Source organism: Megalops cyprinoides, chromosome 3 (genome assembly GCF_013368585.1).
Source record: "Megalops cyprinoides isolate fMegCyp1 chromosome 3, fMegCyp1.pri, whole genome shotgun sequence".
Classification (NCBI taxonomy): domain Eukaryota; kingdom Metazoa; phylum Chordata; class Actinopteri; order Elopiformes; family Megalopidae; genus Megalops; species Megalops cyprinoides.
The window spans coordinates 33,377,702-33,392,289 of NC_050585.1; the positions used below are offsets into that span (position 1 = coordinate 33,377,702).

A 14,588-nucleotide genomic window follows, 5' to 3' on the forward strand; every position below is an offset into this window, starting at 1 on the left:
CACTGCATCTTGCAGTTTCATAGTCACATCAAATAGATGCCACAATCATATTGATAATCTTACCATTATATGAGGAGTTCCCAACTGAAAGACAAAAAATACACTGTCATTAATATAGGGTTACAGATATTGGGATGAATCCATCACAGACAGACATAGCAATAGCAGTGTTTACAGCATTACATTCTACATGGTCTTTATAAGTGGGATGCCTCACTTTTCCTTGTGACCATGTCCTGAGGAGTGTTAGAGAAGAAAGCTTAAAAAAATACATTCCTAGCTGTACAACACTAACATGAATCAATGCAGTATTTCCTGCATTTCCAAAATGAAACATTTAGGAGCATTTTTATGACAATTACTTCATATCAACTTAGGTTTCAGTGGATGAGGCCCCTCTCCCCCTTGTCTTCTACATCTGCTGTCAAGGGTGCAGTGATGTCAGAAGACAGGGACTCCCTTCCCTTAGAAATCACCTGCCCTGATACACCCAAACCCCTCTCTGCCCCTCAACTCACCTGTCTTGCTCTGGACAGTGAAGGTGGTCTCCATGCCAGCATAAATATGGTCAGTCACGTGACAGTGCAGCAGCCAAGTTCCTGAGATCTCTGCAACCATCTCTACTGTTTGGGACGTGCCGGGAAACAGGTTGTAGACATCAGCTCGATGAGCCTGGTCTGTCTGTAAGAGGAAAGCCCGTGCAAATGTAACTGCAACATTAGTGTGATCTGTAAATCATTTAATCCTACCAATGGGCAGGCAATTGTCAGAAAGGTTTTCCAAATCTGAGACAACATAAAAGTAATGGATTTGTACCATGCCTTTCTTCCAAGTAGCTCAAAGCACTTTACAGTGATGGGAAAGCTGCCTTCATCTATCACCGTCTGTTGCACTCACCTGAGTCACATTATAGCCATTTTTGCCAGAATGTTCACTACACTAGTACATTTCTGGTACAGAAGCAAGATATAATGTAGACAATATAACAGTGGGAAGGATAACATAGATATATTGAAATCAGGTACCCAGATTGGGATGGTATTTTTGCCAGATTGTTCATTACACAAGATTTCTGAATGAAAATCAGCAATATACTATGCCCTCCAGTTTTACACCCCTATATTTATAGCCTGTTTGTCTTTTGCTAAACTGGCCATGTTCTGATGCAGACTGAAGACCCAACTCTTCAGGCTGCATCTCTGTTCCACCCCAGTCCCAACTCCCTAACACATGCTACTTGTATTACTTGCTGTTTATTTTATGTGTAGAATAGCAATGTGTTTTGGATTCTGTGATCTACTGACTGATGTATGGTCATATACGTGTCTTCCCATGTCTAGTCAGGTTGCAAGTTAACTTGTGGTAGGGCTTGACTAGTGTTATGCTCACACTCGCTGATCTGGGAGTGTTGTTAGCCTGGTCTGACACTGTTGCTCATTCAACTTGAATAGATACATTTCTGTCCTTTTGTGCTGGAATTTGCTCTGGGTAAAAGCGTCTGCTAAATGAATGTAATGTGATGTAATGTAATGTAAATGCATCTCTAGTGTCATGACATGAATATCCATGTCACCCTCCATCACTGTGTGCTCCCCAGTCACTGATGATGAATGCCTTAAATGTGAAGGCCTGCATGTACACATGAGTAATGAAGATACACAAGGTGCTTATTATACAAGTCATGTGACAGGAAAGGAGTCATGGATAAGTACCCTGTATATGAAACTTTGTTTGTGGAAATGGACAGGGTGTATGTCGACCTCATTGCCCATCGCCAGGAGGTACCAGTCTGCCTTCTCCCCCTCCACCAAGGTCAGCCCATGAAGGTTGCCGTAAAGCTTGCCGTTGATCCCTATGAGTGGACAAGGAGGGATATAGAGAAATCACACCAAGTGGAGATCTCACACTAGAGTCATTAAGAAAGACAATGCTGATGAACTGCTGTGATTTTTCTAATAAAAAAATTAAAGAGTTCCAACATACAGTGTTGAAACCTCTCCCCATAACCTCCTCTTACCTGTATCCTTCCAAGAGTTTCTCAGAGCACCCCTGACTGATTCACCCACGTCACTCAACCACTATCTAGTGTAATCTCAATATGAAAGTGTACACAGTAAAATAAAAATGTCATCAAATTACTTTAGTATATACATATGACACCTTGCTTGGAAGACAATCAAAAGAGCCAATGACACAGCTTGTTTTCTGGTATGTCTTACCATGCATCCTGTTGCTCTCCAGGAAGTCATCAGTCACAGTCAAGTTGTCTGGGTCTTTGTTCAGGTAGGTTTGTATGTTTTGTCTCAGGTACCAGGACTCATTTTCATTGAAAATCATGAATAACAGGATAAACTCCCGGTCCACGTCCCTCCTCCTTCTGTTCTTGTCCAGTGTTCCCTTTCTACAGATCACCAAAGGTCCTACCAGCCCGCTGGCAGTGTCCTTTACAGAGCCACAGGTCTGATTAGTACCAAATCAATGAATGTGTCCTACATCAAGTCTACATTACATTAAATTACATTATTGTCATTTAGCAAAAGTTCTTATCCAGAGTGACTTCTGGGTTAAGTAGCTTGCCCGAGGGTACAGCAGTGCCCCAGTGGGGAATTGAACCATAAACTTTTTGGTTACGAGCCCTGTTCGTTATCACTACACTACACTGTCACCCCAAAATCTAAACGTAATCAGTCTAAGTCTGAGTCTAAGTCTAATAAGTACCAGCAGATTGTTCTTGTCCTGAAACAGACAAAGCCTGTAAGTCTCATAAATCCACTCGCAGCTTCAGATAGAGAGGACACAGAAATAATTGTGCGCTCCGAGTCAGTCAGACTCACAGTGCATTGAAACAAATCTCCCGTGGACAGCACTGACACTACATCCAGTAATGGAATTTGCTGTACTGTAAGTCATACCCCACCAACTGCTCCTGTTCTGAATTTTATCAATACTGTAAAATACCTCATGAAAATACATGTAATCTCTTCAGTCTGATATATTGATTATGAATGGGAGTAAATGCATACTCTGTGTATGTTATTCATTACCAACCTTGATAAAGTTGGCATCGGAGTAATAAGGGAAGGCGATGCAGTTTGGGTCTGAGTGGCCTGGGCCAGACCTTTGTGGTACATCCCACTGGTACTGTTTCATTCCACCTTTTGTACACAAAATATAGGGGAAGAGAGAAAGCGAGAGAGAATGCTCATTTTTATTAAGCCAACATACATGATTACAGTTTCTGCAACTTTCTTGTACATAATAATACACATTTTATTGTTCAGTCTTTATATCAACATATTTTTTTCATGAAGTTTCATGAAATGTGCACATTAGTTGACACCTAGTGACATCCTTATTACATTAGTGTAGCAAAGTGTAATCCTTATTATGTTATTCGTTAGAGCAACATAGCAAGAATTGCACAAACATGTCTGTATTTTTCAGATGATAAGAATGTGATTGGCAGCCGCTCTCACACTACTCTCACCTGGTTGGACAGGTGGCAGGTGACCAGGAGACACAACAACTCCATGGGCGTGCATAGAGTACGGGCGGGTGGCCTTGTTCTTGAAGTTTACCAGAATCCGCTCTCCAACCTCTGCTCTGATTATGGGACCTGAAGAAGAGGACAGCAAAACTTACATAGTGTTGAAAAATCTTGTGTTTTGGTCCATTTTTTGGTCAAATGCTGACAAAAACACTCAATACCAAACCTTTTTCCAGGTAACTGGAACAACAAGTAAGGGATTAGGAAAGCTATTTTAGGTGCAGCTTTCACTCAACTACTTTAACTAGTTTAAAGCTGACTGGAGTCACTAGAGTTGAAGACAGATGGTCAAAGATTTGTGTTGCATGTTCGACATCACTATGTAGCAAAGCATCTCTCCAGTAAACCTTCACCTTTTTATTAGAGGAATATCTATAGCTCATGTATAGTGCTATATAAAGTACAGTATGCAAGTCTACCAGAAAGTCAGTCAGTACATAATATAAAAAAGTTGTGAAGCTATGAAAGTTTTTATGTGATGTGTGGTGACGTTTTCAACAAACACTCAGTGCTCCCTGCTAAGATATGACTAAGATAGTCAATGGCAGGCACAGGTGTTAAATAATTATAAAGTAAAAGTATGCCATGTTCATTAGACAGATAGATTATACAATATCTTAAAACCAGGTATACCCAGAATCTCCAGATGTTCCTCTTGTGGTGGCCTCTGTTTCTGAATGTTGAAGGTGGCATCAGTATACTCCCTGTACACCACTTTTTTATACCTGGAGCCAATCCGATTCTCCCCTTTTCCAACAAATATATTCCCGATACTGAAACAGACATTGACATAATGCTTCTGATAAGACAGGTGCATAGAACGGGTGAGACTAAGGTGAAACAGGTGAAGGCACATGAGTAAAAACTGACTCAGTGATAAGAAAGGCAAGGGAGGTACAGTATAAAAGATGTATCTATATCTGCTTGGGTGAGACTCGTGTGAGACCAAGGTGGGCAGGAGAAGGCGAGAAGGAGTAAGATATACGGAACAGAAGAAGGCATACCCGTAACATACTTGCTAAGACAAGACTGGTTTGAGACTAAGTGAAAAATGACCACAAAAGAAGAATGACTCATGTGTGACTCAGGTGAGACAAATGGAAGAGAAAGTGGTGTACCTGTGCAATGTGCCCGCTCAGGTGAGACTTGAGGAGATGTGCAGGCTTACCTGTTCTCCTCAGTGGCGTTGTGTTTCTCAAACTCCCAGGTCCTGTTAGGACAGTAGTCCCACTCCAGCTCTTCAGCTGCAATGAAGTATTGCACCACGGAGAGAGGGGCCTCACCCCGTGGGACGTCCTGCCCCGTGCACTTCATCACAGAGTACTGCTGGCGCATCCCAGCCATGTAGTGATCGGTCGTCCTGCAGCTCACCTCAAATGTCCCTGCAGATCAGAGGTCAGAGGTCATAGGCACAGTCACACTAAGAATGTAAAGGAGCAGCTGTGAACATTACATAGTGCTTACAGATCAAATTTATACTCACTGCCAAGGGTTTTGCAGGTGTACTCAAAATGAGCAAACTGCCCTCCCCACAAACTGTCTTACTGAAAAAGCTGAATAACTAATGACTGAATTGGACTGAATTGAACTAACGAACCTTGCTGGCAACTCACAAAAGCTTCAGGTGTTCTAAGTGAATGAAAGCTTGCTGGAAACAGATTGTAGACATCAGACTGTGACAAGAGGGATCTTTGCCACCTGTTGCCAAGCAACTCACCTGCGGAGTCCGGCTGCATGGAAACTGTCACTGTGGTGTGTGGAAAAACATTGAGGGTGTCCCGGGTCGTGCCCTCCTGCTTGAAGGTGTTGCCCTGGAAGTATATGCTGTGGATGTCTACCTCAGTGCCGAGCCCTAGGGCGTGCCAAGTCACCCGGTCTCCCATACAGAGATCCAGACCCTGGAGATTCCCATACATGAGACCATTCACCGCTGTGAACAACCACACACACAAACACTCAGGGAGATGCCACTGTATCAGCACAAACAGAGTGATACTACCATAACTCAGATATTACACAACACAGCAAATCCAAATCAGATACATCACAGGCAGGCACAAGAATTGCAAATTACCCTTGTTTTAGAGGGGGGGATACATTTCAGCATAAGACAGCTCTAAGAATATTGAAAACGTTCAGTAAGAAGCTTTAAGATACTTTGATTATTGATTTTGACTTTGATTATATTGAAGTCAAACAACTGGTATGACATTGGTAATGAGCGAGTCCTGCAAGTACCATGCATTTTGTTGCTCTCCAAAAAGTACTCATCCTGTGGTTCTGATTCATTAGTCCCAAATGTGAGGATATTGTCCTCCAGGTACCAGCTAAGGTTTTCGTCCACCACCGAGAAGAGCAGGAAAAACTCCTTGTCCACTCCCTTCTGAAAAAACATCATACAGCTCACATGTCTCCGATATGTACTTCCGCCACTCAACCATACATATAGAAGTAATAGATAAGACACAGCGCTGTATCTAATCTGCATTTCAAAAAAAGTAGAAGTGTCCAATTTCATTCTGAATGGATGCACACATAGAAAGCCTTCTCTAATTGAGCTGGAAGGCCATGTGGTAGCCAACAGGGCTACCACAGTTCAAACACATTCAACCATTGATTTCAGGTTGATGTAAAATATGCAGACTATATAGCAACTATACAGTTATATAATACTTTATATAGTAACTATATACTAACACCACATAGCGCATAGGTGCACAATCCAAATGTTTCATCTAAACAGAGACCTATAGGCACGCTTGGCTCATATTTCCCCTGACCAAGATGAACAAGTGAGGTGGCAGAGTGATAGAGTGCAGTACCTGAGCCCCACTCTCATTCAGCGCATTTCTTCTGCACACCAGCAGAGGGCCCACCAGCCCAGAGTTGGTGTCACGGACCGGGTCACTGGCTGAATAATACAGGTACGAAATGCATGCTGGGTCGCTGGGGGAGGGGCCTTCCATCAGTCTCCACCTGTATGTGAACGTGTCACCAGGCTGCACGAGTGCCCCGTCCTTCTGAGAACCTGAGAGGCATCCACACAAACAGACCTTACATTTTCTGCAAGAATGACGTTTGTCACTGCCACTGAAATTAAAAACCTTTCCACAGCACAATGTTGTAGAGAAGCAAAATCCACCACTGAGAGCACCATCAGGTATAAATACATAAATCTATGAAAGTAGTCAAAAATTCACAAATCCAAAGGACTGAAATGAAAAAAGTCCTAAATGTAAGAACAAAGTTCCTGTCACACAAATGCTGATAGGTTTATCATCACTCCTTAAGATAAACCAATGCTCTTACAGTGAGAGTATAATAAACTGTTTTGTGATAGCTGGTCATACAGAGCATGTGGCCTCACCATCCTGGTAGCTGGCCCCCTCGTAGGCCTTTTCGTACTGCAGGCCATGTGGCTGGAGACTGTAGTTCTGACTGGCCTTGTTCATGAATGTCACGAGAAGCAGGTCACCGGTTTCAGCTCGTATAACTGGGCCTGTGGAGAAATATCCTACACACTACAGAGCTGTGTGCCAATATCCATTTATCACCTTGTATCACCAACATTGTGTCAAAAATTAGTTGGGGTCAGAAAAAATACTTAAAATCTACACATCAATTCTCTTTTTTCTAAAAAAAAAAATGAAAAAGAAAAATTATTAGATATGAATATTGGGACTGAATTTACATTACTGAAATAAAATACTCATGTATGTGTAGTGTATAATGCATGCTTTACAAAGAGAAAGAAATATTAGATGTATGATTTCAAATGATTACATTCTTTGACAACCAGTTTTTCTTGTCATGTACAGCATGGCTTACCCAGATTTCCGAGATGTGCTTCTGCAGCAGTTCGCTCTTCCTTAGTGGTGAAGTTTTCATTGGTGTAGGCCACATAACGAACCTTCCGATACACTCCTCCCAATCGACCCCTTGTCTTACCAAAGAAAACCTCTGACATGCTGCAAGATGAGCACAGACACCAGGACAGACAGACACTAACATGAGTGATTAAGCATACGGACATAAACATTCAAAGCAACTCAAGGTAAATAAGGGTTGGAGAAGAGAATTTTTATAACAAAGGTATCAGCTTATTTGGACAAAGTAAGTTACACTGCAGTGGTAAAATAACTGTCTTTCCTCTTCAACATACCTGTCAGGGTCAACCAGGGACAGATTATGTAAAGTGTCAATTCCTAGCGGGGCATAGTCCCACAGTTGTTCCTCAGCAGCAATGAAATACTGCCTTATTCTACCACCAGGAAACTCTCCAGTGCCATTCTCCTTTCTTCCACAGGTGGTAACTTGAAAAAATGCCTGCATCCCGGCTGAGCATAAAAAACACTTGTATTAGCCAGCAGAGGGAGACATTACACTAACCATAGAACGTGCACTGAATTTCTACCATGAACACTAGTTTGAAAGTTGCACGCATAACATGCACTAAAACAAGAAAAAAGTAGTGAAAAAAGCAGACTGATACTATTCATACCAGATGTCATACTGCACTGTGTCCTAATAACAAAAAACAAACACCTGTTAAAATAGCAGCAGTGCCCAGCAGTGGACTTTAACCTGAAACCCTCTGGCTAGAAATCAAGTTCCCTGAAAATTAAACCAAATTACTCTTGATTGGAAAACAAGGCAGCAATGTGGTAACATTAATTTTGCCCTATACCTTCTGTGCAGCAGTTAGTCTTTTGCCATCTACCTTTTGTGTTTTCCATTAATCTTTTTCTGTGTACCTTGTACGTGGTCATTGACCTGGCAGCTCAACATCCACCTCCCGACAGTCATGGGGACCATAGCTGCAGTAACGAAGGTGGCCGGGATGAGGCTGAGAACGTCAGCACGGTGGCCCTGGTTTAGCACGGTGTGGCCATGGAAGGAGACGGAGTGGATGTCCACCTCGTTGCCCATCCCAAAGAGGTGCCAGGCCACAGAGCGATTCTGGCACATCTCCACACCTGGCAGGTTGCCAAACACGTATCCATTTATGGCTGTGGTTGAGGAGACAACCAACAAAGAGAACAAAAGGATCAGCCGACCAAATGTAATGGCTCTGTGACATGGCCCAGTATCGAATGTAACCCCCCCCACAATGAATATACCTGGAATTACAATACTGGACACCACCAATGAATATTCCTGAAATAATACTGCAGTGGGTATAAAGAAACTTAGATTTATGCAGATATGGAAGATGAAGTATCATAAATACCAATTAAATATTAAAAATGTTGGTGTCAATTTCATTAGTTGATTATTAATTACAGACCACAATACTTCCTCATAATTTCAGCTGTAACACAAACACCACACTATCACATTAGTCAGAGTGAGTGAGCACATGTGATGAGATGATTTGATTTATCAAACATGAAGCCTGGTGAAAACCAAGAAAGAAGAAAACATGCCTTGCTTCTCAAGGGAAAAATGTCTTGATGCTACAGACACAAGATCGCATGGTCGTATTTGCAGACTCTTCACACTGCAAATCCCACTGCATCACAAACACCATATTAAGCAGTTCAAATGTGAAGAGGCTGCTACAAAGACATTGCTTGTGATGACTGATAGCAATCTGACAGCAATGCTAATGCAGTCCTTGGGCTTCACTCGCTATCATCCCTGATGGCTCATCATGGCATGATGGCATTCGGCCCAGAGGACACACAACCTCAGGCTGCTAGAGTGAGGAGAGCCTTTATGCGAGAGGGCAATGGGACCTGGAATTCTATGGAATATCTGTGGAATGAACTGGGACTAAGTGTGCCATGCCAAGGCTCTATAAGAAGAATGAGACAGAAGGCAACTGCTTCCAGAGGTTGCCACACACACTACTAGCCTCTGCCATTCATAGTAGACTGCTTTTTGACCAGTCCTGTTAATGACAAATTTTAATCAACGTCATTGGGTTATGTTTCTCATGTTTGCGCAATAAAATGGCAGTGTACCTCCTAAAAAAAGATTTCACAATATTGTTAACTTTGTGAATCTGTTGTAGGTAAAAGTCATGAAAACTGATGACGCTGAGTCTGGGACAAACTTTTGGTGTGTTTGGAAAATATTAGCCTATAAGTAAGAATTACACTTTGGCACAGTCAACATGAATAGTAGCGGTGTTTAATTATAGAAATGTTTGGAGTTCAGTCCAAGTCCAATACCCACCGTGCATCTTGTTGGACTCCTGGAAGTCCATATCATTAGGGTCCACACCCCTGGCATCAGAGCAGAAGGTCTGGATGTTCTCTTCCAAGTACCAGCTGAGATTCTCATCTATCACACTAAACAACAACATAAAGTCCCGATCCACATCAGTCCGCTTCACGTCAGTCTGATTGCTGGACTTTGGAAGCAGAGTACCTGAAGGAGGTAGAGGGCAGGGACAGTGAAAGAAGAAATGGTCAGGGCAGCACAGTGGAGCCGTGGTCAGAGCAGAAGTGTGGAAAAGTGGTCAGGAGAGCACTGATGACATTAAGCTGGTATTCTATTTGACTTTCTCCATTAAAAATCAACATGTCAATGATAAACAGCGTTACTCTGGTAGTCAAATAAGAATTTTGTGAGTAATAGTACATCTCAAGATCACTGATTTAGTATGTCGGCTGAACTGGCTGGGCTAGAACCTTTCTTGCAAGTAAGAAGCGCCCCGATAAGGCCGGAGTTAATGTCCCGTGGAGCGTCTAGGTGAGAGTGGTACACCCAGGTCAGGCAGTTGGCGTCACCCTCCGTGGGTGCATATTCCGGCTTCACAGTCCAGGTGTATGTGTAGCTGCCTCCTGCAGGGACCGCATCATCCAGCTTCTGCTTCCCTGAGGTCAAATCTGGATACATAGCCCCTTGGATAGACCATATTTGTGACATCATCATCACACAATGACACAAACAGACATGATTATATCACCATCATGACCACACAGAGACATATTACAGGACTGATTCATAAAATCCTGAAAACATACACATAAATCATTTCAATGATTTAAAAAGTATAAACGGATGGTTATTATATCATTATCAAGAGATTCGTAGATCCAATAGAGTTTGGAAGGATTTAAAAATCAGACTTTGAACAATTATGGTAAAAATTCAAAAGTATACTGCTACGTTCAGTCACATATCTGTACTTATGCTACAATTTCCCCCTATAAGAGTTTCCAATGGTTGAGTATTATGAATGCCAACAGGTGTCAAGGTGAACAGGCCTTCATCTGGTTCTATTTTCTGTGAGGAATTGGGGGACGTCTAATGCATTGGGGAAGTTAATAGCAAGCAAAAAAAAAAAAAAAACTGCACGTCTGTATTACTGCTGAGACAAACCTTAAATAAATCATATTTTAAATACTGTCATTATAATGATTTGTTCTCCATCTTTAAGAAATCATTTGTCGAGGAGGTCAAACAGGATTGATTGATACAAAATTAAGAAAGACAGAGATGGACATCAGATCCAGTCCACAGACACACGGATGAAGGCACTGGGCAGGAGGCTGCCGTCACTGGTTCATGATGACACTGAAGACAACCCCGTTACTCTCAGTGTATACAGCGGCAAAAACCAGGGCCAAGTCATTCACCTTTCAGACACACTTCTAGTTTACCTCAATGACACATTTGAATTATATTGTGACTCTGGACAACTGTTGCATTCCTGTCTGAGGAAAGGTGAAAGAGGATTGTATAATACAGACTAAATTCAAGTAGGGCAGATTTGAGCAATGCTTAAATTTGCTAGACTGTGACCTTCTCTCATCACATCTGAGCTGCTGTGTGATATTTCAGTAGGTTCCTGTCTGTCACTTTGTCATTGCAGTCATAATGTTCCACTGCCAAAAAACAACAACAGAGTTTATGTTCAAAACTGAAAAAAAAGAAAAAAAGGAAGCACTATATTTGAGGTCAGACATGAAAAAGATTAATTTCATGGAATAAATAAAAAAAATACAAGGAAGATATTGTATTCCTTGTCTTCTCTTAAAATGCCTGTACTCAATTAACCATAAAATGCGCTGCAACACTAGACAAAATCTTGTGTCAATAATACTGCTAATATTGTGTCAACAATACTGTCAATAACACCCTTTGAACAACCATGTGCGTGTGTGAGAGAGAAAGAGAGTGTAAGGATAGAGAGGTGGAGAAAAAACAGAAAGTAGAATATTTCACTACTCTCCTGCAACACAGAATAACTCCAGAGAAAAAGAGGTACACTACATTTGGATTATTGAAAATGAGTATAAAGTAGATTGGTACAATAAACCAATCAAGAGAAGCATCAACTAGTAGAAAAATAAAGACTTCAGTTAATCAGAACATCTGGACAGTGTCCAAAATCAAAAAACCAGAAACTGAGCTGAGACCAGATTGCCAGATACAAATAATCCCAGCAGAAAACATATTATGCATATGTCTTTTTTTAAATCTTTGCAACCTGTGAAAGACCCACGGGTTCACATCCTGTGTTTCTGCACAATAAAAACAGACACAGTAAAGAAAAATAGGTTGCTAAAAACTGGAAAAAAAATCTTTGCATATAAAATGTGTCTCCTATGAAGAGGCAAGTCCAATTGCTAAACTAGCAGCAGTAGGTGCTCTGAGCAATGGCTGTAGCCAGAGGGAACATGGGTATACACAGGTGGACATGGGAATATAAAAGAAAAGCTCAGAGGAATAAGTGAAGAGCAGTGTACCCTGTGTGTAATCTCTAATTATGAATTACATTTAGAGGAAAAGAGATAAATGGGATAATCATCAAGAATATGTTTGCATGTGGGTTGAATTGCATACTTCCTTATGAATATATTAATATGTGCTTTATTTGTTTGTGAGTCTGTTATGTGTACGCTATGTAAATAAATTATCTATGTCATGGCCACTATAGCCAATTTTGAATGGCCAGGGGAGGAAGGGAGAGTAAAAGACAGATGATAAGATTACAGGAAGACTACAGGAAAATGAGAGAGAGTAACCACATGCATATGCGTTTGTGGGTCTTTGTGCATGTGTTTACCTTCAGAGTCTTTCTTATAGAAGACGCCATGCGGATGCATGGAGTATGACCTGGACGCAAAGTTCTTCATGTGGACAACTATGACATCGCCGACCTCTGCCTTCAGAACCGGACCCAGAAACCCTAGCCAACTGGGTTTTGTAATCTCCTTAGAGTAGGTTTGGTCTGTGTACTCCTTGTACACCACTTTCTTGTACACAGCACCTATTCTGTGTAGGCCTTGCTGGAGAAAGACAGATGCCTGCCTGAGAGATAAGATGGAAGAGAAGAGAGTGAAGGCTCAACACTGCTTAACCCTTTACAACCATCACTGAATGTTTACATAATCTCATTTACTCACCATTTAAATGTGTCAAATGACCAATAACAGTGTTATTAATTATCTGTAGCTTTGCATGCTTCACTGCCTGACAGACACAAATATTGTTTTTGTAAATTTTAAAACTGTCAAATGCATGGTTAGTCAGACAACATTGAACAAACCCTCATTCTCCATGGTTTCTCAAAGTGGTTACAAATAAGAAAAAAAAAGAAAAATACCAATTTATAATTGTATGTATGCTTCTGCACAATTGGCACAATAGCATGGATGTGAGTTTTTATTATTTTGTTGATTGCCCATATTTTATGAGTGTCTTTACAGAAATTATTTTGATCTATACATCTGTTTTTATTCTATGGTTTTCCTGAAGAGCAATATTTGGAACAGTACATTTCTGTTCTGCTGTTCTGCTTGTAGCTGTAAGTTAGGAATAGGTTCATAGCTGTACTGACAACACAATGACTGGAAGCTCTTCTCTATGGTGCCATATTATTTTGGTATATAGAGGCTGCAAATGACACCGTTTCATTGATGAAAGCAGCATGCTGAAACATTTCAATCTTCAACCTGATCTTTACAAAAAAGATGAATGTGGACTGAGTGTACTAATTGAAACGCTGTTTTTAAACTTCGACATATATTCACTCTAACACCTGTGGAGATTGTTCCCAATTAGATATACAAAATTCCAACATAATAATACCATTCACTGATTAAGGATGTAGACTAAAATAGCATACTAAAATAGACAACTAAAGCAGATGGCTTTGTATGGTACTAGCTCTAAACATACATTTAACATGCACCATTTTAAGAAAATGGACGTTGCTATGTTGCACACTATGTATTAACATTGAGCCCAAAAAAATCGGTAGAAATTTTACAGGGATTCTCCGTAGTACACATTTATACATACTTCCTGGTAGATACTGTAGGATCATTTTCTCAAATTTAGAGAGATGTTTTTGATGAACGTGTGGACTTTCTTCAGTCTGTCTCTTACCACTGGGCATTTTTAAAAGTTCTTTCGGAATATATTTTGTCATTTTACAAATTTTCAGTATGAGCCTCTACAAACTGCTTTTCGAATTTCATATCATTACATTATCATAACTACATTAATATTGATTAATTTTAACATTAATATTGGACCCACGTGTTCCTGCATATTACGTTAAGTGCGTGCAAGTCACAACTTACTCGTCTTCAGCGATAGCATTCCCAGTGACGAGATTGTGACCGCTTGGAGCATAATTCCACAGTACTTCTTTGATTCCGACGTAGTACGTTCTGGTGATGCTCCCGAGGACAGGAGAAGCGATGCAAAGTGTGAACATAAGCACAGCATAAATGACTCGTAGCCAGCTCATGGCAGCGTCAGGTTAATGGCAAAGTGGACTTGCAGTCAGGTGTTCTCTTGCATTGGAGTCAGGCAAGACAAAAGTATTCGTCACCTTCCCTCTCATCACAGACAAGCGTCACTGTGGTGAGATGTCCCTTTATGAAGCTCTGTCTTTGTGTGCGCGCGCGTGCGTGCGTATGAGTGCATGCAGGCAGGCCTACGTGTGCATACAACAATTCAGTTAAACCAGCAACCAGCTAAAGTCGACGTAGAGTAGCCTACCCAGTGAAGTCAAGGGGCGTGGGGGTTAGGGAATACCCCAAAATGTGAACAATCTGTTAAAATAACCAGAGCG

The 14,588-nt window shown here is 41.2% G+C and overlaps 1 protein-coding gene across 1 annotated transcript; it reads right to left on the reverse strand.

The window, feature by feature from the left end:
* Positions 1 to 465: 465 nt before the first annotated feature.
* On the reverse strand, positions 466 to 14,261 carry LOC118774470 (ferroxidase HEPHL1-like). The gene is made up of 18 exons (XM_036523813.1): positions 14,092 to 14,261; positions 12,570 to 12,814; positions 10,186 to 10,398; positions 9,728 to 9,922; positions 8,302 to 8,556; positions 7,710 to 7,884; positions 7,376 to 7,515; positions 6,915 to 7,046; positions 6,370 to 6,575; positions 5,786 to 5,930; positions 5,265 to 5,477; positions 4,716 to 4,929; positions 4,181 to 4,320; positions 3,488 to 3,616; positions 3,049 to 3,155; positions 2,220 to 2,442; positions 1,713 to 1,852; positions 466 to 681 (listed from the first exon to the last, which is right to left on the reverse strand). The coding sequence occupies exons 1-18, from the start codon at positions 14,259 to 14,261 to the stop codon at positions 466 to 468; spliced, it is 3,258 nt and encodes a 1,085-aa protein (XP_036379706.1).
* Between the last annotated feature and the right edge of the window lie 327 nt (positions 14,262 to 14,588).

Coding starts and splice junctions, on each gene's coding strand:
- LOC118774470 (XM_036523813.1), bottom strand. CDS start 14,261: ATGAGCTGGCTACGAGTCATTTATGCTGTGCTTATGTTCACACTTTGC. Junction 8,557..9,727: donor GGAGTCCAACAAGATGCACG/GTGGGTATTGGA, acceptor CCTCAACCACAG/CCATAAATGGATACGTGTTT. Junction 7,516..7,709: donor TCCCTGGTTGACCCTGACAG/GTATGTTGAAGA, acceptor CTCATCTTGCAG/CATGTCAGAGGTTTTCTTTG.